Here is a 26,283-nt window from a genome sequence, read left to right as displayed (position 1 = left end):
ACGTAAAAGCTGGATTTTATTAACGTTATCGAAATCCATCCGCGTTTCCCGTTTCTGCTCGTTTGCCGCCAGATTGGAGAAAAAAAAAAAAAAAAAAAAAGGGACAAAGGAACTCGTTAGGTCAGGGATCAGAAATAATCCCGAACAAGCCACGTGCCAACATTGGTGTTGGTCGTTAGTCGGATTCTTTCGGATGATTTGGAATCTGGCAATGGTATCCGTGTTACATCTTTCAACCCTTTTTCACTAATGATACAGGTAAAAGTACAGGTTTTTATAATAGATTAAAGAGAGGAAGGTAGACGCGAATATTTAAAAGTTATCTTGGAATCGTATCTTCTCTTATATGTTTAAACGCAAATTAAAATTTATACGAGCTAAAATAGGAAATGAAATAACGTAGCGTATATTTTTTTGGATTTTTTGCATATTCAATAATTTTCTATTTATCCTAATAGGAAGAATATCGATCGAGAAGTTCGATGAACGAACGAAATAATTATATAGAAAAAAATTGTATATCAAGTCCACTTTATTTATCGCAATCTATTAAATGCGGTTCACGTTGTCGCATTCCTTTCGATTCGTATTCCAAGCTCAGAATTTTCTTTCAAATTTTGATCGTTGCCTATCCAGAATGAACGATCCTTCTCGAGTTCCTTTCTCTCCTTTTCCTTTTTCTTTTTTACAATAAATAAATTCCATTCTATAAAAAAAAAGAAAAAGAAGCCGCAACGTCGAGGTAAACGTTTCTCTCTCTCTCTCTTTCTCTCCCTCTCCCTCGTGGTTTTATTTCAATTGCCGTTTGTTAGGGAGAGACGAGCCCGCTCACGTGGCGCTGCGAGGGAAACAGGCGGCGGCGAAAGAGCGAGCGAGATCGATAGGACACGGGTCAGAAATAGTCTCGGGACGATTGTGTGTGCCGTTGGATCGTCAGTCGAATTCCACCGACGGTACGCGCCTCGTCGATTGATGCTGCGCCTTCGGAAACGCGAGACCGGCTATTTAAACAGCGGATCCCCAAGATTGGCGTGCCGCGTCTCGTGGAGAACCGTGCAACCCCCCATGGAACCACCGCTTGTCCACGATCGTGTAAATGGGGTGAACAGTGAGAACCCGTGGCTCGTGCACCACCGGCCTACACCACCGCCGCTCCAACGCGACGATTGATTCACAGGTAACGTGGTGAGAGAGAAGCGAGAGAGATTCATCGATCGATCCGTTCGTTCGTTCGTTCGTTTGGCCGGATTCGAGTTGCGTGGAACGTTCGACGCTCCTCCCGTGAGTAATCGATCCACGATTCACGAGGTGAAATTATCTTTGCCGTGGGTAAAATTAATTATATACCGTTGAGGCGAATATATAGGAGTTTTATTTTTAGCCAGGAGCGTCTAGTTGTCATCCTTTTCCAAGGGAGTTGGAAGTTAATTTTCGGGAGATTTTTCGGAAGGATTTGGAACGGATAACGCTTTGAATTGTCGAAAAAAAAAGAAAAAAAAAAAAAAAAATGAAACGAACGCAAGAATTTCATTTTCAAAGGGTATTTATATTTGTATAAGAGAATTTCGGTTTTCGCAGGTGAATTCTGCACCGCACCCTTTTCAACTTTCAGCCAACTCTCTCAGCCGACGACTCTCTCCCTAACTCCCCTTCCAGTTCCACGCAACTCTACTATTTTAAACGGTTTATTTTTAAACGGCGTATTTTACATAAAGTATTTTCATCCAGCAGTATCCTAGAGGCGATTTGTATTTTTAGCGAGGTCCAATCTTTTCTTCTCCCCCTATTTTTTTTTTCTTTTTTTTTTTTTTTTTTTTTTAAACCCGATGTTGACGTTATCGCACGTTTTATTAATACCGTTGATCGCGCCACGCACACAATTTATATTTCGCGCGCCGACCCGCGATCCCCGCTTTCGTCCGCTGATTGTTTATTAATAGTGGAGACATACACGGAAAAAAAAAAAAAAAAAAAAAAAGAAGGAAAAGAGAAAAATAGCCAACGATCGCGTAGGCTTTCCCTTTAATCGGACACACCATCGATCGAAGCCGTAGAGCAACTTTTAAACGTTACGCTATCGAATACCGAAAATATCCGACGCTCCATCGTCGTGGAAACGTTCGACTTTTAACATTCTGCGATCTTTAGGACGAGTTTAAAGGAGAGAAAGGGGAGGGGAAAGAAATCATCGCGTTAACGGCGGGAACGTAGTCGCGTGGAAAAAAAAAAAAAAAAGAAGGCGAGAAGAGAGAGGAGAATCGCGATAACGAGCGCGTCGATTCCTCCGTACTTGGCTCCTTCAGCCCCCTTCTCTCTCCTCCTCTCTCTCTCTCTCTCTCTCTCCCCGCTCATTGTAACGAGATTACGCATTAAAAGGTCGAGAAACGAGGAAGTATGATGTAAATTATCCGGCTGTGGAAACGCGCTCGGCTCTCGGCTCTCGATAGTAAATTCACCTCCACGCCTCCGCGACAGTAAATTTACAGGCTCCTTGGAAACATCAACTGTCACCGTTTTAAGAACTCGCCCCGTATCCCGTACGCGTCCCGCATGCACGCTAATATCGCCCGTAAATACGTATTAAACGTATTATATCCGTTCAACGTTTCTCAGCTTTTATTAACGATCCTTCCCTATTGGACAATTATGTTAATTGCGCAGATTTTCTCGTTGTTTCTATCCTAACGTCGGACGCGCCTCGGCGAATTGCCGCGAGCTGATTTTCCGTCGCGAAACAAGGACGGGATGGAACGAGTCGAAACGACCCGTCTCTCTCTCTCTCTCTCTCTCACGAACGACGCCTGACCCATTTCCTGTAAATAGACGCGCGCGGTCGCGAGCCGAACCCGCGCGTTTCCTCGCGCGCTCTCTCCGCTTCGTACGGGAAGGAGGGAGGGAAAAAAGAGGAGGAAGAGTGGAAATTCGTCGATTCCTCGAACGAAGTTGACTTGTCCAGGTACTCTCCTTGTCCCTCTCGTTTGTCGCGTGCAGCCCACGTAATTTCCTTAATGGGGCCGCGATTAAGACGAAAATCTCGATCCTCGGCACGAAGCGAGCACGAAGGAGAGAAGACGCTGATGGATAACGGAGGCAGCCGCGGGCAACGATTTTACGAGGGCCCTCGAATAGCCTGCGTTTTGTTTGATCGTCTAAAGTACTTGCCTCTCCCCCTTCCTCCTCCTCCTCCTCTTTCTCCTCTCCTCCTCCTCCTCCTTTCCCTTTCTCCGCGATCGCGACCTTGCGATCGGTAGTTGTTGTTACGTCACTAGGAGAATTTACGAGAAGGAAAAAAAGAAAGAAGGAGGAGGAGAAAAAAGTCGAACGAGTTTCGGGAAATCCTCCTCCTCGTGGTCGTCTCCTTTTCGAGCGGAGGATTAGTTCATCTATCCCGAGTGAAGTCATCGTTATTTACCGGTGTACAGGAGGAGAGGAGAGTTTTCGATGAGTTCCCTATTGAGAGAAAGAAAAAGAGGCGGTGTTGGATCGCTGTAATAATAAATGTAAAAATAAATGATGGAGGAAAGGAAAAAAAAAAAAAAAAAAGGGGGGGAAAAAACGATCAAACGATTGTTGGCAATGAGGACAAGGAGCGAGTTGTAACGTTCCGGAAACGGGCGGCGCGCGACGGAGTGCGCGGAATCTTGAGCAAATGCGCGTCTCGGCCGGAAACGATCGTTAATCGACGATCACCGCGGCATCGTGCCGCGCAAAAACGTGCGAAAGAATCGCGCGCGGCTCGGCGTGACTCACCTCTGCCGAGGCAGAGCGATGCCGACACTCGAAGCGCAACGGAACGGACTTAAAAGGATTCGCGATCGTTAAATCGCTAATCGATCGATCGGTCAACCTGGCCGAGACGCGATCCCTCGTCGATGAACTCGCCGAAAATTTCCGATCGAAGCCTCGAAGACTCTCGTCTTTCGATCTTTTTCTTCTTTTCTTTCCTTTTTTTTTTCTCTCTCTCTTTTTCTTTTCCTTCTCCGATATATCGTTGCATAAAAAACGGCAATAATTCTTAATGAAGCCTTCACACGCGTGATAAACGCCATTCACTCGGCCGGATGAAAAATCGATTCGACGTGTAACGAGCGTGCACGCGGATAGAAGTTGCATTAACCAACAACTGGTGGACTTTTTATTGTAGTCGTTATTAATTTATCGGTAGACCTTGTTCCCTCTAAAAGTTCACGACGAAGATATATCTCTGTCACTTGACGAAACGAAGAAATAAGATCTGTTCGAATCTATTCAGTCTCTTCGTTTCTTTTTTTTTTCATATCGATCGCTCGTCGACTTTTTCTTATCGAGAAGTAAGAATTTTTTATTCGAGTATGCACGTGTGCGCATATATATATATATATATGTGCATCACGCATGGGCTACAAACGAAAACACGCTCGTCCCTAATTGCTCTCGGATGTGGGTTACGAGCTACGAGCCTCTCGTGTTCACCGTCCTGGCGATTTACACCCGCTGGAGTAATCGGAGTATTGAGTAATCAATACGAGCGTCTCGAATCAATCGCGAGAGAAGAGGTTGATTCAACGAGGCCTTCGTTAACGCGTGTCTCCCTTTTTTTCCTCTTTAATTCAACCTCTATTATCGATTCACAAACGATGAACGACGATAATCGATTTTCTTTCCCAAGGTATTGCCCTTCACGCGACGCATATTTTTCCATCGAGCAACGAGGAGGATATAATAACGCGTTCCTCTTTAATGGGGCAATGCCGGGGAAAATGGCGTTCGATCGTCTGGCGTGCTTGGCCGTTTTTTCAAGAATTATTCAGGCCACCTGGCTCTGATTAGATGTTCAAGGTGTTTCTTCGCCTCTCTTTCTATCTGTTTTCGGTGATGGAATTTAATGCTTCGGCCGTTGCCAAATGTGCGGCACAAAGTGAATCACGGTACGCTTAGGTATATACCGATTGTTACGAAATCGCGTGTTCGTTGCTCGAAATACTTAGATTCGACTCTGTTGTAACGCCTAACAATTTGTTCGAACGAAGATCTTGAGCGATTCCCCAACGCTTGTCTCATACTTAACTTTTCTCAACTTGAGATATCCTATCTACTATCTACTTTTCTTTTTTTACTCTTCTAAACGAGAGAATCGGAGAGAACGCATTCTATATATCCGTACAGAAACGAGGAAAGTTACTGTCAAAGAAGAATTGTAAAAATTCCTCTTTTCGACCCGCCGGCGATCTCGGAGCATTAACACGTGCGCGGATCCTCGTTTCCGGTCTGCCGCGAATCGACCGCGGCAAACCTGGTCGATCGAATCATCCTTGGCTCACGTAGGCGAGACAATGCGTCCGCGCGATAATGGTAAAACGTGTACGGGAGGCGTTTCGAACGGATCGGGCGGGAGATGCCAAAAATCGTCCACATCGGTTGACTGACTCATCGTGGCCGTGTACGAGAGTATTCGAAAGCGCGCGGTGCTAGTCATCCCGGGTATTTGGAGATGCTGGGTGGCTCAGGTGGTTGCGTGGCGGCCCGAAATAGAGGTGGTCGCCCGCGCAAAACCGCGTCGAGTCGGGCCGCGAATAGTGCGCGCCCACCGCCTTCCCGCGGTAATTTTAGAACGTTTTGTTTTCGTGCCAGAATGCCGTGGCGACCGGCACGCCGCACGCACACGCGACCGCGTGCTGCCTCTTGCGCGCCTCCGCGAGCGAGAGATTACGTTCCGCGCGTCCGCTTCGTCGCTTAGCGCCGAGATCGATGCACGCGCTACGCCCACGCCATGCAACGATCCTGGAGGAAGTCGCCGAGATTCCGTGGGGGTGTGCTTCGTTTCGAGAAACGTTCCGTCGATCTGTCGTTGTTCGGCGCGAGAGGATCTTTACTTCGTTGGGAAATGATTTCTTTTTTTTTGTTTTCTTCGCTTTTTATCAGACGTTTGAGAGTTGGAAGAGTTGGTTGGTGGAATTTTGATAATCAGTTTTGATAGTCAGGTTCGTGATCGTAAGGTGCAAAATGGGGAGGGGAGAATTGGAAGATGGAAGGAGAGGAGGAGAGAAATGAATTTCTGTATTCTGGCAGGTAACTAGCGCGCGAAACGATCTTCTTGGCTCGAGTGTACGAGAATATTCAGTTGGATAAGCGATTTGGGTTTCGGCTCGGACGAAAATTCGAAAACGCGGACAGTAGCGAATCGACGGTCAACGCAACGAGTTAAACGCGCTCGAGCGGCTTTTGATAAAGTTATATATGGCACTGACTCGTTATAATATCGTGCAACCTGTCTCCGCGACTGTCTCAAGCATCGATATGGAACGCGAATATGTTTCGAGAAAATGTATCTCGCGATAATGTCAGCGTGGTCGTTTCACCGCGCGATAAAATCGACAACACTCGTCGAACAACACCGTGAATAATTTCGACAAATTTCGGATCGAAATTGGGGAAAGGAATGTTAAAAGGGATGGGAGGACTCTCGAATCTATCCGGTTACGAGTAACCAGATTTTATCTTGAAAGTCGGTGGCAGCTCGGCGAGTGAACTCGCGATGCCCGATAAATGCTCTTCCGTCGTGTCGAATCGCTTCCGTTTACGCGTCACAATTTCCACGCGCGCGTGCTGATGCGAGGTCCCGTGCTCGTAAAAAAAAAATACGAGGCGGGGATCAAAATCGACGGTGGAAGAAGGGAATGGAAAAGAGAAATCGAGAAAGATGGAAAGAGCAGAGGGAACGAAGTTGACGCGGCAATCTCGTGGCAAGTGATAGCCAAATCGAGAAACACGGCTCGTTTTTATACCGATCCCCTCCTCCTCCTCCTCCTTCTCTCCCTCTCCTCCTTGCCTCTTGCCACGCGTGTCTTTTAGCGGCAAGGGATCGACAATGGTAAATGCAACGGCCTTTTTTAGTAACCGCGTTTAACGCGGTCGTTCGTTCGAGCCGTTTTCCTCGAGCGCTTTATCCAACTGTGCGCTTCGAGTTGCACGAGAGGAGGGAAGAGAAATTGAAGAGCGAGGAAGAAATCGAGAGAACAAACGCTGGAAGGAGAGTGAGACGCGCGTAAATACGTTGGCGACGAGGGAAAGAAAAGCTCGAGGAGGAAAGGGGGAAAGTAAACGGAGGAAAAGGTGGTGGGGAGGAGGAGAGAAGGAGAGAAGAAGAGAGGGACAAGCGGAGGCGGGCGAAGTGGAAAAGAGAAAGAGACGGCGAATGGTCGCGTGGCCGTGCGTGGCCCCAAATAGGGCATCAGGTGGTTGCACGACGCCCGCGAGAAAAAGATCGTTTGCGCGTGCGCAGACGCGCGTGTGCCTCTCGTAACCGGGCACACGCACGCACGTACACGCGCGCGTACAGGCAGAGCGGCACGCGCGCGCTCTTACAGGTGGTGGCAACCGGCGCACAGGAAATTGCTCCTTTGCCCGTGGTAGACCCGGGCCGGAACTTCGTCGAACCGCCGCCGCCGCCGTTCACCCGGATTATTTGCCGGAGCGATCGAACACCGCTTTCAAACAGATTCGACACGTGCATCGAGAGAGTAATCTCTCCCTCACCTGTTGCGCGCCTGTTTTCGACCCGCTTCCTTCGCTCCGCTCCAATTCCGATCGTTCAACAATCGTTGGAGAGATCTATCTCTCCAAGCGAGATACGTGCTAGGTTTGACGTGTTATTATCGCGAATAACGATAAATAAGATGTTAAATTAAAAATAACCTCGCCTCGTTTCGTCGCATCGATACGTGAGACGATTAGGCGACGTTGTAATTTATCTGCAATTAATGGTAACTTGTGGCACGAAATCTAACATACTTTAACACATTTGAATAATTTATAATGCTGTCGCGGCGAAATAACTCGGCGGACTCGAGGATAGCAAGTTGCGATAGTAACTAATGGAAAGCTTCATCCCTAAGCGGACCCTCGATTCGATCGATAAACGACGTTCGGCGAGAAAGGGAGTACACCGGTAGTAACCTCAAGCTCTCGAAACGACGATAAACCGACGTCTGTCACTGAGAGAGAGGCGTCGGTACGCCGGCGCCGTTCGCGTCAGCAACCACGAGCTTACGCAGGCAAGTAGAACGACGAGGGGCGGTGGACAGAGTCCCGCATTCGTTACATTACATTATACGCCGCGACACAAAGAAACGACTCAAGAAACTCTTTCTCCCTTCCTCGACCATAGAAGACGCAGTACAGCTCGTTTCTCCTTCGTAACAAACGTTCGAAGAATATACGATACGAGTTGAAATTGAAAATGCGGATAAAAGACGAAGAAAACGGAAGGAAATCACGACGAGCAACTGCATTTAATTACGCGGTTTGAAAAAACGCGTGTTTACAAAACTCGCTCGGACTTTCCCTCTTCCCCTTTTCCCAACGTGGATTCCTCCCCTTTAAATCCCTCGAACACACTTCGGAACGCGCTGTTCGTCGCGAAGGGAGATGAGCGCGCGCGCCTCGTCTACGTCACGCCGGTCTACGTCACTGGAGAACCGTGGAGCGGAGGGGACACTGTTGGGCGGGGGAGGGAGAGGGGGGGCGGCGAGCGAGAATGGAGGGGAGCTAGGGGAAGGTAGGAGCGCGCGAAGGGTGGCGTGGTGGGGGCAAAGATGCCTGCGAGCAGTGGCTCGCAGTGACGACGTGCAAGCCGCGTGGTGGGGGTAGCGGCGCGTGTGTACGTACACACATACGCGGCCGGCTATATACGCGGCACGGACACAGCCGCGCGTTGATAGGGGACCGCAGAGCGGGGATTGGCTGGCAGTCGACTCGCCGCTTCCAAATATGGGACAGTCTCCGCGGTCCATTCATAAAACTACGGGGCGCGCCGTCGCTCGGCTCAGTTCGTGCGCGACCCCCACGCATCGCGCGTCCTCCGGCAATCCGAGCGCGCGATCTGCTTCCTCCGACACGCACACCTATACCGCGGAGAGGTACACGATATCTCTCTACCGAGGCGCACGATAAACTATACGCGAAGGAGATAGAAAGAGAGACGGAAAGAGCGAGGGAGAGAGAGAGAGAGAGAGAAAGAGAGAGGGAGAGAGAGCGAGGAGGCGGTGAAGAAAGGAAGGGACGGAGGACTCACGGAACGACAAATAGGCGCGCGGTCGCGCGCGCCTGCACCTACGCGACGACACGCGCGCGCGCGCGCGCGCGAAATCATCGTCGCGTACACACCAGGATTCGCGAGTGAAAGAAGCACGGAGCATCTTTGATATAATTACGAACGCGGAGAGCTCGGAGAACCGGTATCTCGAGAACGTCTCGAGCGAGAGGGGAGAAAGAAAAAAAGAAAAACGGCGCGGAAGAGGGTGATCATCGACGCGATTTGGAAGAGGAGGCACCGGTACCGCGTTTCATCCCTCGACGCCGGCCCGGATCCGCATAGCCGCGTGTCCTCGTTCGTTTGGTGGCGCGCGGGCGCGCTCGAGAACGGAAACGAGAAACTTTGGCCAACGTCGATCCGTGGTGCGATCGGAGCGAGGATCGGCCGCGATCCGGCGATATTGGATTTTTCGAGAGTCCGCGCGTATAACTGGGTGGTGGTGGTAGTGGTTTGTGGTTGGTGGTGGTTGTGCGCGCGCGGTGGTGTGTAGTATCCAGCCGCCGCGGCGACAGATCGCAGGCGTGCGCGCTCGCTCGCGAGAGAGAGTGGGATCTCGGAGGTGGAAGAGAGAGGGAAAGAAAAGGAAGGACAGAGAGGCGAGCGATCGAGACACGGTTTTTGCCGCCCGGCGTCCGCTCCCTCGTGTGTATACCTCGCTGAGAAAGAGAGACTCGGCGCGTGCCGCGAGACGGATAAAAAAGGGGGAGCGCGTGCTACGTCCGCTTGACTACTAACCCAGTGACTCGAGCTATACAGGAGGGAAGGAAGGACAGATATACGACCGATCCGAACGGACTTGACGTTTCTCTTCAACTCTCGTGTGCGAACGGAGTTCGTCTCCCGTGTGTTCCACCACCCGTCTAAACATCGGTGTTTCACGGAGAACGCACGGAGAACGCGAACCAAGGATAACGCTGTTATTTAGACCGATACTAAAAAAAAAAAAAAAAAAAGTAATAATAATAATAATAATAATAATAATAATAAAAATAAAAGATAAGGAATAAAAAATAAGAAAGGACGGATAAAGGCTAACCCGTGGTAGAGCTTGTATACCGGTGGGAGAGAGAAAGAGGCTTAACTGTGTCGGGGCGACCGAGGAAGGACAACATTTTAACCATAATAATAGCGTTGAACGATACAACCGCAGGCGAGGACACGCAGTGCGGTACCGAGGAGATTGTCGCCGCCAGCCAGGGAGGCGACCAACTCCAGAGGATGACGATGGACGGCATGGAAGTGGTGGGCTCGCAACCCCACGCGGCCACCAGCCCGTTCTTGCTCTCACCGCCACCCCTTGGACATCACCATCATCATCATCATCATCCTCACGCCACCTTCAATCTGCAAACGGTGCAACTCAGTTTCGACGCGTGTCTACCGTACAACTCGGCGACATCCTCGAATTCGATCGTATGCGGCGTTGGCGGCACGTCAACACCGGCCGCCACCACTTGCACCTCGTCCACCAGCTGCAACAAGACGATACCGAGCCTGTCGCTGGCCCCTTGTGCACCCTTGCAAGCCCAGCATCAAAACAGCGCCGATACCACGGATCATCATGGCCGGCATCATCAACACCACCATCAACGGCTCAACGATCATCAACATCACCGGCACGTCGACGCTTCCTCACCTTCGACCGACTCGACCGACGGGAAACGACGTTTGCAGTCCGTCAACGAGGAGAAGGACTGCTCCAGGGAGTGCAGAGACGATCTTCAGGAGTCTAACGATAAGGATAAAACAGGTGACCTAAACACGCCGGTTACCACCAGCAGCGATTTACCGTCCTTCTTCGGCCCCTCCGCGCTCGTCGAGCCACCTCCTATTTCAGGTACCTACAATCAACAGTCCTTTAAAACAAAAAAAAAAAAAAAAAAAAAAAAAAAGAAATTTACAACTCGCCCTTCTTCTTCGATTCAAGCGACGATAACTTGTTTTCTTCGTCATTGACGTCGCGTCGTCGAAACTTTTATCGAACTGTTGTCGAATATTTTCAAAATATACTCGTATCGATAGAAATAATAATCCCTTGCGTACACACCTCGACGAGATCGAAGCAACGAGAACGAGATTAGAGATTGAATTGAGAAGAAAAATTCGGAACGGCGCGCGAGACACGTGAAAATAAACGCTCGCGCATCGAAGCGTAGTAGAATCTGGTGCGATTCGAACTCTAACGGCCTTGCACTTGCTACGTTTCACGAACGTCCCAACTTTCGCTTTCCGCATATCTGCCAACTCCTGCTGCTGCTGCTACCCTCGTCGCTGCGTCGTGCACCCCTCTCGAAAATGCGGCTCTCCTGCATCCAATTTCCGTACCGAATTCCGAATCGTCGCGGCCAAGTGCACGATGTGCCGGTGCGTGACGTATATCGGTTGGCTCTCGCGAAAACGGCTAATATCGAACCTGCCCGCCTGTCGCGGATCAATACTCGGCGACCCCGACATTCAGAAACCCTCCCCCTCCTGCTCCTCCTCCTCCCGCCCCTGCATCACCACCGCCTCCACCTCCGCCTTCACCTCCGCTGCCTCCCACCACCCCTTTACCAGTTCATTCATGCTTCCAACAGCCCCCACCCTCGCTCATCCGGACCGATACAACTACCCCTCGTCACGCCGGTAGTCGTCTTTTCCGCGACTTTCTCGCCGACTCGTGGACGAGCGGAGCGGACCGAGCATCCCCTTTGTCGCTGTCGTATCCCTCCCAGCCCCGCTCCTCCTCCGCGTATCCATCCATTTTCTTCCGGTATCCATCCAGGAAGGATCGAAATCGTGCTCGATACCCACGACACCCCGTCGTCCGTCCATTCGACGAGCGACGCCCGCGCGATCGACGCGAAACAGATGGTCAGCCACGGATGATTCGATCCCCGTTCGATTAAGATTCGCCGAGAAACCGGATGACCGCGGATTTTTCTCACTACTGGGAATCTGCCGATCTCATTTTCGGTAGGAAGCTACGATACGGTGCACGAAGGAAGGAAGTAACGGGACGACAGGATGTAGACGACAGATAGAGGCGACCGGCGCACTCTCGCCTCGTCGGATAGATAATACGTCATCCCCGTATCGCGCGCTCCTTCCTGTTGATTCGCGTGCTCGGCTCGGCAGATGCACGCGTACGCACGTCCAACCGACCAACCGTCCCGACTCGTGTGCGCGTGTGGCCCCCGCGACCTGTCGCCCGTCTTCTCTTCCCTCGGACACGCACGCACACACACGCACACGCGCGCACACACACACACACACCCACACCCACACGCATACACACACACATACGCACACGCCTTTCGTCACTGATCGAGAATTTAATGGATGATTTGTAGGCAGCCTGGCGGGCGAAGACCTATCCCTGGAAGAGGCGACCGCGGAGGACGATGAAACGGGCACCTCGACGGGCAGGGATCATCGACACCATCATCACCAAGAGTCTCAAGATCAAGGAACGCCTGGCGCCCCTCCCTCCGCTAGTCCACCGCGTCATCATCAAGCTCAAGACGACGCGGATCGTTGCAACGTGTTGCAAGGCGGCGTGATCCTCTACTCGCCCCATTCCACCTCCTCGGTGTCCTCGGCGCCCGCCTCCAGCGTCAACATCTGCAACGTGCCCACGTTGACCTACCACGGGGTCTTCACCACCACCTGCACCCAATCCTCGCCCCTCAACGCCCAGAATCAACAGCAGCCGCCCCAACAGCAGCAGCAGCAGCAGCAGCAGCAACAACCGACCAGCCAGGAGCTCTGGGGTCCGTTGACCTCCCCCACTTTGACCTTGACGAACCCACCGTTCCTCCACTCGGCGCTTCACTCGGCCCCGTACGGTGGCGAGACCGTCGAACTTCTGCCCGTCGAGTCGAAGCCACCCCCGCCACCAGGTTACCATGACACGCCGACCACGACCCAGGCCGCGTGGTTGACCACGCACGAGGATCCTTACGATCCGAATCTCCTGTCCCACCATCATCCCCATCACCACCGTCAAGAGGCCGCGTTGAAGCAAGAGCCTACCGGGGCGAGCGGTTACGGGCCGGCTGTTCAACAGCAGCAGCAGCAGCAGCAGCAGCAACAGCAACAGCAGCAGCAACCCCAGCCGAGCCAACAGCAGCAGCAGCAACAACCACCACCACCCTCGGCAGGTACAACGGGCGTCCAGCTGGCCGAGTACAATCCAAGCACGTCGAAGGGACACGAGATTCTCTCGCAAGTTTACCAGCAGAGCCCTCTGCCGCTCAGGCTGGTCCCGGTGAAGCCGCGCAAGTACCCGAATCGACCGAGCAAAACGCCGGTGCACGAGCGGCCGTACGCTTGCCCCGTGGACGGTTGCGACCGCAGGTTCTCCCGTAGCGACGAGCTCACCCGGCACATCCGTATCCACACAGGCCAGAAACCGTTCCAGTGTCGCATCTGCATGCGCTCGTTCTCGAGGAGCGACCATCTCACCACCCACGTGAGAACGCACACGGGCGAGAAACCGTTCTGCTGTGATCAATGCGGCCGAAAGTTCGCGAGGAGCGACGAGAAGAAGCGGCACGCCAAAGTCCACCTGAAGCAGAGGCTGAAGCGCGAGGCCACCCACGCCTCGGCGAGAAATCACCCTCAGAGCCACGCTTCGCCTCCTTGCAACCAGTAATCGTGTCGTCGTCGTCGTCGTCGTCGTCGTCGTCGTCGTCGTCGTCGTCGAGGATACTTTTGCCGATACCGTCGATCTCCACGCTCATTCCTTCGAAACCTTGCCAGTCGTACTCGACGACGCTGCTTTCACATCTTGCCGGGCGACGAGGAAACGACGGAGACCTTTAGGCGGAAGACACACGGGCTGCCGTCACCGACTGATCCGTCATCGATCGTCTCTGGCACGCAAGCGATCGCCGAGTACCATCACCACCGAGGATTGCCCTCAAATTGGCCAAATCGAGACGGCATTTTCGACGGTATATATGTATATATATGTATATATGTATATGTATATATATATATACATATATATATATATAACGACGCGTGATACCGAGATTAGTCTCGGATAATAGTACGTAAGAATCACTAATCGCGAAGGATTTTTCGTAAAATCCTTGTAAATAACTGTGGATATAATTTTTAACCGGGATAAATTGAACACGTATATATATTGAAAACGACGCGTCCGTGTAACGGTGTCGTCGTTCCCTACGAAGGGTTGTTCGCGTTCCAGAGAATCTTTCTTATGTGATCTCCGCTCTTCCGTTAGGGAACGATCGACCGGCGAACGCGAAATCGAGCGGTATATTGTCGCCTCTACTCTCACGTTTTTCCATCGGGATCTTATTTCGTCTCGTTTCTTTCTCTCCCGCTTCCTATTTTGCCTAAGGTAATAGCGTTACACGAGAGAGAGAGAGAGAGAGAGAGAGAGAGAGAGAGAGAGAGAGAGAGAGAGAGAAAGAGATTGACTAGTTGCATTTAGCTCGGAGGAACGAATACGGGCGAAAATTCTAGCTTTATCGAGGTAGCGTAAGGTACTGTTAGGTTGTTTTCTCGGCGACGACGGTCGGTATCAGTCCTCGACAACGGTGATGTTTTTAGCGGTAAACGGGAAGAACGGGAGAGAAAGGGAGAGAGAGGATGAAGGCGAGGAGAAGATATTCGAAGCGAGGCGACGCGTTGGAGATTGTTATTTACGGCGGTCGCGTTTTATGCCTCTGTTTGCGATCGGGAACGAGATGCAGATGCGAAAATCGGCGTTAACCGAGAGAGCCCGCGTAGATACACGCGCGAAATATGCCCGGTGTCACGAAATATTCTCGAACGAATCACGGTAGGATCGATACCGCCCGCAGCTTCCGGGAATCAGGCAGGAATTCGCCGAAGGAGAAGGAGAGAACGAAGCGAGAAAGAACGAAATGAAACGAAACGGCGCTCGCACGCTCTCGATCGCATGCAAACGAGCGCGTGAGAAGAAAAGAAAAAAGAAAAGAAAGAAAAGAAAAGAGAAAAGAAAAAAATCCCGAGCGCGCTTCTTGAAACGATCACGGGAGGGAATCGCGGGTATCGACGAATTTTTCCAACTCTCTCATCCATCGAAACCGGTCGATGTCTCTCTTTTAGCCGAATATCATACGATTTTCGGTCCGTGATCATCCGATTCCAGACGCTGTTTTTGAAACGTCGACGTGTATGTATGTATTTTCTAACTATTTTTATAAATCGTGACACGAAAAGATGAAAAAAAAAAAAAACGTAGTTCGATATCGCTCGCGTAACGATGAGAGAGAGTCGTTAATTATCCGCGTAACACACCCTGACTCGTTGCAAGATGCGATCGACACCGACGGACGATCGATATACACAAATACACACACACACACATACACATATACACATACTATTTTGCGTCCTCGAACCTTGTGTCTTTCAATCATACAATCGAAATAATCGCTTCTTAGAGTTATTTGTTATCGTCCTCTACCTCTGAAACTCGTTCACTCGTTCCTATCACACCTTTCGTGCTCCGGACACGCTAAATCTCGGACTTTTACCGTGTCCTTCTTGCCTTCACCCCTTCCCTTGCTCCACTCGAATCCCTCGCCGCGTAGAACTCACACCATCGCACCGTAGGGCATCCTCCGCTTCTCAGAAGTCCCAACCCTTACGCGTATTCCCGTGAATTAACCCCCATTTAACCGCCAGTAAACCCCACGAGTAAAGTATGTAATTAGTTAGCGATTATATCGTTGTTGAACCGGGAGTTTTTCCTTTGTAAATATGTATATAACGTGTTATACATATGTACACATGTATAAGTTACGTCTAATCGTGGTGAGACGGAAAAACAAAAGAGAAAGAGAGAAACCCCCTCAAATCTTTCACTTTCCTCCTTTTAATCTTGCCGCCCTACTTTCCCTCCTCCTCTTCCTCCTCCTCCCCCTCCCCCTCCCCCTCCCCCTCCTTCTCCTCATCCCCCCTTCTCGATCGCGATCGTTTACCTGTATAAAATATTGAGTTTAGCCGCGATTAATATTATGTATATGTTGCTCTATTTATTAACAAAATGAAAATCTCTCTCTCCTATATATATATGTATCTATAATATATATATATATATAAAATGATATATATAATAGTTATATATATTTATATATAAAACGAGGAGATATAGAGATATATATATATATATATTGTTAAAATTAAAGGATTATTTTTATTATGATTATTATATTATAATTATATTATAATAACAAAAAATACTATAATTAATGAAACGCGTGATAATTGCGTACAGCTTATGGATCCCAAGCGTTCTTACGCGCTCTGTACCTACCTATCTACTCGACGATGGTTGCACCGGCGCGTGTGCGATATTATCCGCTATTGTTCTAGATAGATCGGAAAATATGTAGGCAGAGGAGCGTATACGCGCGCGCACGCGCGTTCTCGTGAAATAAAAAGCAGAGAGAAAGGAAAAAAAGAAAGAAAGAGAGAGAAAGAGAGAGAAAGAGATTAAGTATAAGTATGCCTGTCGATGTGTGCGTGTGCAAGAGAGAGAGAGAGAGAGAGAGAGAAGAATTTAATAAAAGAGAAAGGAAGATGAAGAGAAAAGAGGAATAATAATAGAGAGAACAATTTTTTTACGAACGATAATTACATCATAGTTGGATAAATTATGTGTAACTATTATACAATACGGTGCTCCGCGTGCAATGCACAGAAAAGAATCTCTCGACTATCTGTATATTTGTGTTGTAATCATCGTTGCCGTTTAATCTGGCCGGTTCCCTACGACGATTATTAACAAAAATACAAAGTTAACATTGAACAGCAACACACACGGTCTAGTTCTTCTTCCATACCTCGTCCGTGCAACCCTGCCTCGAATACAATAACTCGTAACCCTTTGTAACCACAATCCAAAGTTTCGCGCTTCATCGTTTTATCGCCTTTAACTCGAACGAAGAGAGAGAGAGAGAGAGAGAGAGAGAAAGAGCGTTAAAGCTGAAAGCACGTTTCGTTTTCGATGCACTCCTGGCTTTCGATACAGTTTATTTCGAGTTATCGGTGTTCGCGATCTGTGAAAGGTATATATAAGCCATAAATCGTTCGAATCGCGTATTTATAATATGTTTCATGAGCATAATGGCGCGCAATAGTGTCGTTTGTCACGTTGAACGATTTCTCGGAGTATCGTTATTTTCGCCCATTATTTTCCCTTCCCTTTTACGCGTTAGCGTCAGCCACATTCATCGACCGCGCAGACATCTTTATCGATCATCGACAATTACCGAATAGGGCATTGACGATCAAGGATGTCGATACAGGCGAACCGCATCCTACGCGACCGAACTATTGTTCCACCTCGAGGTGTGCGCGCGTGTTCGAAAGGCCAGCCTACCTATAGAGATTAATAAGGACCGGTCCATTGCACGAGATTAGTCGTTTCTCGATGCAACCGCTCGCTCTTGTACCTCTTGTACGTTTTCCGTCCCAACCTTTCACCGTAAACACGCGGTTGGCGCCTAAACTGCGAGCTGATCGGACTTTCCGGCTACGCTTATCTCGATTTTTCCCTTGCCCCGATACGAATCGCGAACAACCGCCAATTAGCAATGGCCGCGCGTGCCAATGTTTCCTCTTTCTCCGACAAACTCCATAGTTTCTCTCTTTATCGCCGGCGGGGCTCTCTTTATCGGTCGGCCATTGATCGAAACCAATTTAGGCTCGTTCAATCGCCCCTGAAATTAAGTTTCGTGGACGTGCAAAGAAGGTTGCACCTTTGCTCGCATACGGTGTACGCGAATTTCACGTGAAACGTGAAACGTATCGGTACGTTTTCGTGTTGCGCATCGCGTCGCGTGAATCTTGTGCGGAGAGAGAGAAAAAAAAAAAGGTTGGAAGGAGGGGAAAAAAGAAGAAACGGTCTCGGATGTATAGGACGCTAAAACGTCGGAATAAAAAATTGTTATCTCGTTCGTAGCTTGGAGCGACGTTGCCTCTTCCAAAGATGGTCATCCATATGATTCAGAGGAGAGGCGAGAAAAAACGACACGTCGGTCCGTGCTACCGGTCACGACGAAACGATCGTTTCCGTAATCGGCTAATTAACGGAAAACGGCTACGCGTCCCTCGAAACTTGGATATATAGGTCTCTGGACGGGGCCACGGAGGCAACACAGCCAGCGTCTCGACGCTCGACACGAGAGAGGGTCCACGTCATCGATTCTTCGCGCTCGGACGAACAGTTTTGGCCGGCTCGCTGCCTCTCGCGTGTGGAGAACGTGCAATGGCCACTACATAGGTGTACATGCACACCTATATAGGAGAGACAGTGCAAGAAGTGGGCAGGAGTGAGGCTGTGAGAGCACGTCTATAAATAGGACCAAGATCGAGATGAGGCCTCCTCTGCACTTCGTGATACCTTCTCTCCTTTTCCCGCCATCTTCTCCATCTTCCTCTCCTCTCTACTCTTCCTCTTCCCTATGCTTTTTTTTCTCAACTCCTCGTCCATCCTTCTTCCACCTCGTCCCGCGCCTCTATCTCTGTCCCTTTCTCCTTCTCTTCGTCCCCTGTCTCCGTTTCGCTCCTTTCTTTTACTCTCTTTCTCTCGATTCCCCGTCCTCGTCGCCATCCGCCGTTTCCCGCTTTCTCTTTCGATCCTTCCATTTCACTCGCGCTCGCGGACCGAGCACATCTCTCTCTCTCTCTCTCTCTCTCTCTCCCTCTCCCTCTCTCTTCTTCTCCTTCTCCCCCATTCGTCTCATCTCTCCGTTTAGCTCCTCGGCTCCTAAACCACTTCTTCTCCTTCTTCGTTCCCTCTCCGTTACAGACATCCCTCCCACTAACGACTGACAAGCACGACGACGCGCTCCTCGCACGACACATAAGGATCGCGTATACGCTGGCGCGCGTGCAGCCGAGCAAAAAAATGTCGTAAAATATAGTTCCTCCGTGGATATGCAAGCTACGGACGGGCCGGGCCCTCGAAGAAGAAAAATGCGCGTTGGGTCGCGCGACCGGCCGCTCTTGGGACGATCGAATCGATGGGACGAGTCAGGTAACATCCACTCCTCGTTCCTCGCGGTTGATCGTAGGTGTTGCTGAAATTTGATTCCCCGCCGCGACGCTGCACCGACGCGACTTCCGATCATGCGCGCGCATTCATCCCCGCGTTGCAACTCGCCGCGGTACCTTCCGACTTCCGACATTTAACCACACGAGTGATCGGATACGTCATATACCATTGCTTTTTTATCTCTCGTTCGATCTTTTTTTTTTTTTTTTTTCATAGTTTCTCTCTCATTCTTTCTCAGATTAGAAGAAGAAATAGATACGAGGTAAATTAGGGAAATACAGGAAACGTCGATTTTCCTCGCTTTTCTCGCTTCAACCGCGGCAGATTGCTCGCGATCATCGAGAAATATGCCGCGTTTATCTTGTTCTTTTTATTCATTTATTTATTTATTTTTTTTTTTTTTCTAATATTTCCAAGGCGATGTTCTATCTCGGGGCCTCGGATCGGAGGCGAAGTACGGCGCGCATCGACGCGGCAAAACGAGCATTCCGCTTTCATTCGCGCCGCATAACGATACACCCGGCCTGCGTGTCGCATCGATCTTATAAACCAGCATCAAACGGAGAGCAGCCGAATGAGCGGAGCCGGCCAGCCAGCCTCAGCCACACCCCGACGCGATTAAACCTGTTGCTGCTTCGCTCGTGCTTCGGCTCGGCTCCATAGACGCGTACACGTAGGTGTTCGACTGCGAGTATATGCGGAGATCGCTCTTAAACTCTTCGGACGAATGCTCGAGGACGCGTAGTTACCAGTTTCTAATCAATAGATTCCGGACGATTGACGATTGTCGATGGAGGAACGGGAGATATTTTCTTGCCTTTGCCACTCCAACTTCTTCTTGTACAATTTGCTTATTTTCTCTTATCTTATACATAACAGCTCAAGGAATATCTATAATTTTTGCGCATACTGTAAATCTTATTTGATATATAATAAAAAAGAAGGAGGAAAATTCGAAATTTTTGAATTCTTTATAATCGCGTAATAAGTGCGATGATTGTTTCTGAGAACACGGATAATTCGAGTATAAGGTATGTTGTTTCAAAGAAGTAATGAGAATTCAATTCGGAAAAGTGTTGATTGAGAGGTAGAAAATCGAAAGATTTTATTACGAATAGAATAAATCATATTTTACAAAAGACAAAAATAATAATGTGTAATAATGTGTTATAATATGTAATAGATATTAGGAAAAGACAAAGATGTAAAAAAGAGCGGGGGAAAAAAATTACTGGCATCCGTTCCATTCTTCGCCATCCCCAGTTTCTCTTACCTTTGACTTATGACTCTAACGTTGTCCAACGAGATCGATGCAAGAGCAGCGTATATAACGAGCTACCGAGGACTCGAATTTCGCGTCTCCAGTAACGATGTGACGCAATTCGGTAAGCCGCGAGGGGTGAAGCGGATGCTAGGTGGGCCGTGAACAGAAATTAGGGGGTAGGTTTCACGTAATGAAACCGATCTTATCGTAACGTTTAATTCGGTGGCCTGTTTATTTTCGAGCCGCGACGAAAATCGATCGTGATAAAACACGGCACACCAAACTCTTGACGACTCTTGAATCAACGATTTCCAACCTTATATTCCTCTCCGTACAACAAAAATTCCTTCCTCCGACTATTCTATTCCACTTTTATCGATTACGTACGTTTCTCATTCGTCTGGCGTATACGTACGTGTATATATGTATATACGTATAGCTAGAAACACATATAAATTTGTAAGGAGTAAGAGTAAGAGTAAATGGTGGAAAAGAACGAGACGAGAATAAAGCGGAAAGAATCCTTGGATCGGGTCGCGGCGCGTACGGAGCAGCATCCGGAGAAGTCCTCGCTGGGGGTTAGGGTCACGTCAACGTAAAACCAAGGTAGAGATCGTGGCGGTGGAGGCAGCGTATGCGACGTGGTGGGGAAGGGCAAAAAGGTGGCGAGAGAGAGAGAGCGAGGGGGGTTCATTGAGGAACGGCACGTGCGGAGAGGACAGAGCGCTGGCGAGGAGAGAGAGCTCGATGGAACGAGCGGTCACGACAGGGGGTAGAGGCCGGGGCCAGAGGGGCAACACGGGGTTGCCTGGCGACCGTCAGCCGACGGGTTGCCCCTGGCGACTGATTGCGTCACTGCAGCGCCGTATGACGTCACGCGACGCCACTGCCCTTGACCGCTCGAGTCCGGGAAGAGCGTCCTGCCGACCCTCCCCTTCCCCTCCCGCGCTGCAAGAGGAAGGGGTGCCTCTGACGCCGACGTAATCCCGGAGGGGCGAGTTAAGGGGTAGTAGGTATCGTATGCACGTTGCGAGGTATACTCGCGTTTTCCACCACCACCATCACCACCACCACCACCACCACCATCGCGTAGAGGGTTGCAAAGGCGATACAAAAATAGTTCGCTCGTACGTTCGTAGATATTTTAGGAATTACGTTGATCGCCGCTCGTTATTTTTACCGCGCCGGTCACTTTATGCGCCGTTGCAACGATTCGATATTCTTTTTTTTCTTCTTCCTCTTCTTCTTCCTCTTCTTCTTTTTCCATGATCCCGTGAAGCGGACGCGAAGGATGATAATGAGATTAGAACGGGCATCGATCGATGGAAGAAGGATGATTACGCTTTCGTCACCTCACCCGTTTCTTTCCCTCTTTTGTAGGCTCGTAAGTGCATTAACGTCAACGGGATTCCTCCGTACCGTGGATCGATTTTGGAACGGACTCGATGAAACAATACCTGCATCCTCTTTGCATCATCGGTAAGTTACGGAACGGAGATAAGATTTATCGAGATTAATTTTCGTTTATTTGTGCAGGATATACCGAAGGCATTTGAGCCGCGTATTGGCGAATAATCAAGGCTACCAGTCATCGACTCGATCTTCCCGTTTACCGGATGTTATGATCCGTTTCAACAATCTAATAAATAGTCGAGGAAAGTGCATAGCGCCGGATACATACAAATGTGAACGCTTTACGTTTCGTTCAAATATTTTATAACTCCGCAATGCTCCTATTGGAACGGAATTGCGATTCGTAGGCGGGAAACGTACGCGCGTAACTTGCTGCTCCAAGCCCACTGCACAATGAAAAAGCAAAAAAATGAAGCGATTACTACTCAACTTTCTACCATTTACGTCATAAGTGCATCTTGGGAAAAAATCGAAATGTTTCGATTTCAAGATACGTACAGATTTAAACGATATCTGTAATTTCGAGAACATGGAGAAATATAAATTTTCAAAATATTTACGAATAAAACTATGTTCATTTATTAAATTTTAATCGCCATTATATATTTTGTACTTTTTTTATTACATTTTAATATGTATAAATTATAATATGTATCTTATGTATAATTGTATAATTTTTAATAAAATAATTGTATGAAATATACGATTAGAAAGTGATTTTTTTATACCCTCTATATTTTTGCAGTTCGAGTTTTTACAATTTCAGTTTCTATGGCGCGTACGTATGTAAGTAAGTGTGTGTGTATACCGAACCCTATTCAGCTGACGTCTATTCATTCACTCTGTTCATCCATTCATGAAATGCAATGAAGTATTGCGCATGCGCAAATTTTCGTTTCCTTTTGCTTTTGAAACTTACATCTTATCGACTGTTGAAATAATTGCTTCGATTCTATGAAAATTGAATTATATTTATAATTTTACTCCAAAATTTGAAGAAACATGTTCATTTTCAAAAAACTATTTTATATATTCTATTAAAAAGTTGCCAATAAATAAAAAATAAGGTACAAAATAGATTTCCTTTCTTATAAGTTTGTGTTCCATGTTCTGAATTACCGATCGTACAAATAGTGGTTTTGATGTGCCCTCTATAATTTAGAGCGGCGAATTTAAGAATTACTTTCAATATGTAAATATATATTAATATTATATTAGGAGGTATTTTAAATCCTTCGATAACAATAGGTGCATGTATAGAATTATTCATTACAAATCAAACTTATGTTTTATATAAAGCATAAAAAACATTCTGAAATTTTATTCATGAATATATTTCTAAATAAAAATCTATTACTCGAACAGCAGAAAAAATCTTAATATTATGTATATTACATGTATTTTTGTCCAGTATGAATGTATAATTTGATTAATATATATATTTTATATTTTTATATATATATTTTATATACATTTTTATATTTCTATATGTTGTTTTCACTTAATATACTTTAAATTCTTATATATAGTATACATATGTATATTTTATATATATCCTTATCTTGTCATATATTGTATATCTTATATGATAATATATATATAATATTTTGGCCAATAATTGATCTGACTACTTTTTCTGATTAATGATTGACTTATACTACTTGTCTGTCACATTAATAAGTTCAGCTATGTTATTTACTAGAAAGTAATATGAAACAGATATGTATATCACACTTCAAACTTTATTAAAATTAAGAAAATAATAAAAACTGATATTTTTGATAATATGATAACATAAAGAGATAAGCATGCAAGATTTAAATGTAAAGAAAAGTACAAAATTTTCAAAAAACTCAGTATTAAATATGTATAAGTACTATATAAAATATATATAAAAATACTTCTTATATTATATTCTTTTAATATAATCATAAAATCAATCAAATATTCTATTCAATTGAGAAAAGGGATAAATATGCAAAAAATAGATATTTTTAGAAACTAGAAGGAAATTGTTAAAAAAAATGATTCAAAATTTAAAAATAATAGTAACTGCAACAGCTAAGTATACAAATGATAAGTATTTTTTATAATTATTAACATTTTATAAAAATTCTTTTTTGACAAACTTTTTTCTTTCTCTTTTAACAAAATTTCGTTAAAAATTATTGGAGAAACTTCGTTCAAATTTTTGAAGAACAATTTACCAAATGCTTTTAATAATACAAAATTACTAATACAAAATTAAAAAATTAGTCAAAATTTCATTTTTACAAATTTATTTCAGAAATTTAATATAATTTCCAAAAATAGTAAATAATAGTTTTTCGAGCGAGCTCTCATCAACTTATGTTCACCTGATACAAAGTCGAAAAAATAGCTGAAATTTCGTTCGTCTAATTTATTCCAAGAATTTCTAAAATTTTAGGAATATAACGTCATTCCCAAAAACTACCGAAATTCCGGGAAAAATTTATCGAACGACCTCCTATCAACTTATGTTCTCCTAATACAAAATCGAATTTTCAACCAAAAATTATTTCGCCCAAGAGTTTTGATAATTCCACGAATGTGACGTTATTTCCAAGAATTTCTAAAATTCTAGGAATTTGACGTCATTTCCAAGAACTGCCGAAATTCCAGGAAAAATTTATCGAACGACCTCCTATCAACTTATGTTCTCCTAATACAAAATCGAATTTTCAACCAAAAATTATTTCGCCCAAAAGTTTTGATAATTCCACGAATGTGACGTCATTTCCAAGAATTTCTAAAATTCTAGGAATTTGACGTCATTTCCAAGAACTGCCGAAATTCCAGGAAAAATTTATCGAACGACCTCCTATCAACTTATGTTCTCCTAATACAAAATCGAATTTTCGGGCAAAAATTATTTCGCCCACGAGTTTTGGTAATTCCAGGAATGTGACGTCATTTCCAAGAACTGCCGAAATTCCGGGAAAAATTTATCGAACGACCTCCTATCAACTTATGTTCTCCTAATACAAAATCGAATTTTCGAGCAAAAATTATTTCGCCCACGAGTTTTGGTAATTCCAGGAATGTGACGTCATTTCCAAGAACTGCCGAAATTCCGGGAAAAATTTATCGAACGATCTTCTATCAACTTATGTTTTCCTAATACAAAATCGAATTTTCGGCCAAAAATTATTTTGCCCAAGAGTTTTGATAATTTTGAGGAATGTGACGTCCTTTCCAGATCTATATATTCTATTCTAAAATTTTAGGAATTTGACGTCATTTCCAAGATCTGTCGAAATACCGGGAAAAATTTCTTGAATGACTTCCTATCAACTTATGTTCTCCTGATACAATGTGGAAAAATTAGCTGAAATTTTGTTCTAATTTATTTTAGGAATTTCAAAAATTCCAAGAATTTGACATGATTTCAAAAACTGTCGAAATTCATCTAAAAATTTCTCGAGCAATCTTCTATCATTTTATATTCTGCTGATACAAAGTGAAGAAATTGGTCAAAATTGAAAAATTGTATAATCCAAAAATTATAAAAATATATTAAGTAAATATACAAAATATACATAATATATATTTTTACGGAAAAAAAATATATATATAAAATTTTATATGAAATATAAATACAAAATTAGCTATCTATAAATTCTATTTATTTACAATATATAAAAATTGAATAGAATAATTTTCTTAAGATTTTTATCAATATAGAAAAGAAAATGATAAAGTTATTTAAATTTTAGAATTATTTCTTGATCACATGATTTGTGATGCAAATAGAGATAAAGTAAATAATATGAAAAAGATATAATATGATAATAAAGATATAATATGATAAATAATATGAAAAAGAAATAAGATAAAACTATCGAAATTAATATCATTTTCATATTGTCATAATTGAAACATATTAAGAAAGAAAAAAAAATGATTAGAATAAGAATTGATCTGTAGTGCCATCTCTTGAGTGCAAGGAATATCTCTTTACAGAATTACTTTTCTTCAACAGCACTTATAGATGACGTTGATGATCAATTCTTATTTTATTTTATTAATATGCTTTTGAAAAATTTTCTATAACATTCGTAAGATGGCATTAATATTCAATTCTTACTCTATCTTTGTCTTCATCTATTAATTGCTCTTCTTGTTTTATAAATTGATGTTATTCGTTATCTTTTTCATATAATTTGTGACATTTAAGAAATTTCAATAATTTTCCCAAAAAATAATTTTAATTACCAAAGAATTTATTTTATTTACAATGATAGTGTGCAATAAGTTTGAATATTTTTTGAAGATGCATAACTAATTAAACAAAAGATCAAAATATTTTTATGCATATATTATATTTCTATTCTACAGTGGTTTAATTTATATTTTTTTTATTTTTTATAAAAAATGAAATCGTAAATTACCAAGAATAGTTATGATCATAACTAATTATAAAAATAAAAAAATAAAATAATTATAATTCTTATCAAGAGAGGATAT

At 45.6% G+C, this 26,283-nt stretch overlaps 1 protein-coding gene across 4 annotated transcripts in view; it reads left to right on the top strand.

Moving 5' to 3' along the window:
* LOC122713062 (dendritic arbor reduction protein 1) overlaps positions 1-22,346 on the top strand; it is a 33,751-nt gene extending 11,405 nt beyond the window's left edge. Inside the window, exons 1-4 of one of the 4 annotated variants that reach the window (XR_006346449.1) lie at positions 4,570-10,910; positions 12,406-14,010; positions 21,763-21,861; positions 21,919-22,346. Coding sequence is in view for 3 of the 4 variants with exons in the window: in XM_043933198.1 (XP_043789133.1) it covers positions 10,292-10,910; positions 12,406-13,709 (1,923 nt within the window). In the remaining variant the exon portion in view is untranslated. Of the gene's footprint in view, positions 1-4,568; positions 10,911-12,405; positions 16,151-21,762; positions 21,862-21,918 lie in introns of those variants that run through there. The other 3 variants (XM_043933199.1, XM_043933198.1, XM_043933200.1) reach the window with 3 other exon arrangements.
* Positions 22,347-26,283: the final 3,937 nt, after the last annotated feature.

The sequence above is a fragment of the Apis laboriosa genome, unplaced genomic scaffold (assembly GCF_014066325.1).
Source record: "Apis laboriosa isolate Shangri-la unplaced genomic scaffold, ASM1406632v1 scaffold21_cov150, whole genome shotgun sequence".
In the NCBI taxonomy this organism is placed as follows: Eukaryota; Metazoa; Arthropoda; class Insecta; order Hymenoptera; family Apidae; genus Apis; species Apis laboriosa.
Note: the sequence above shows the minus strand (reverse complement) of the source record. Positions and strands in the feature narration are given on the sequence as shown.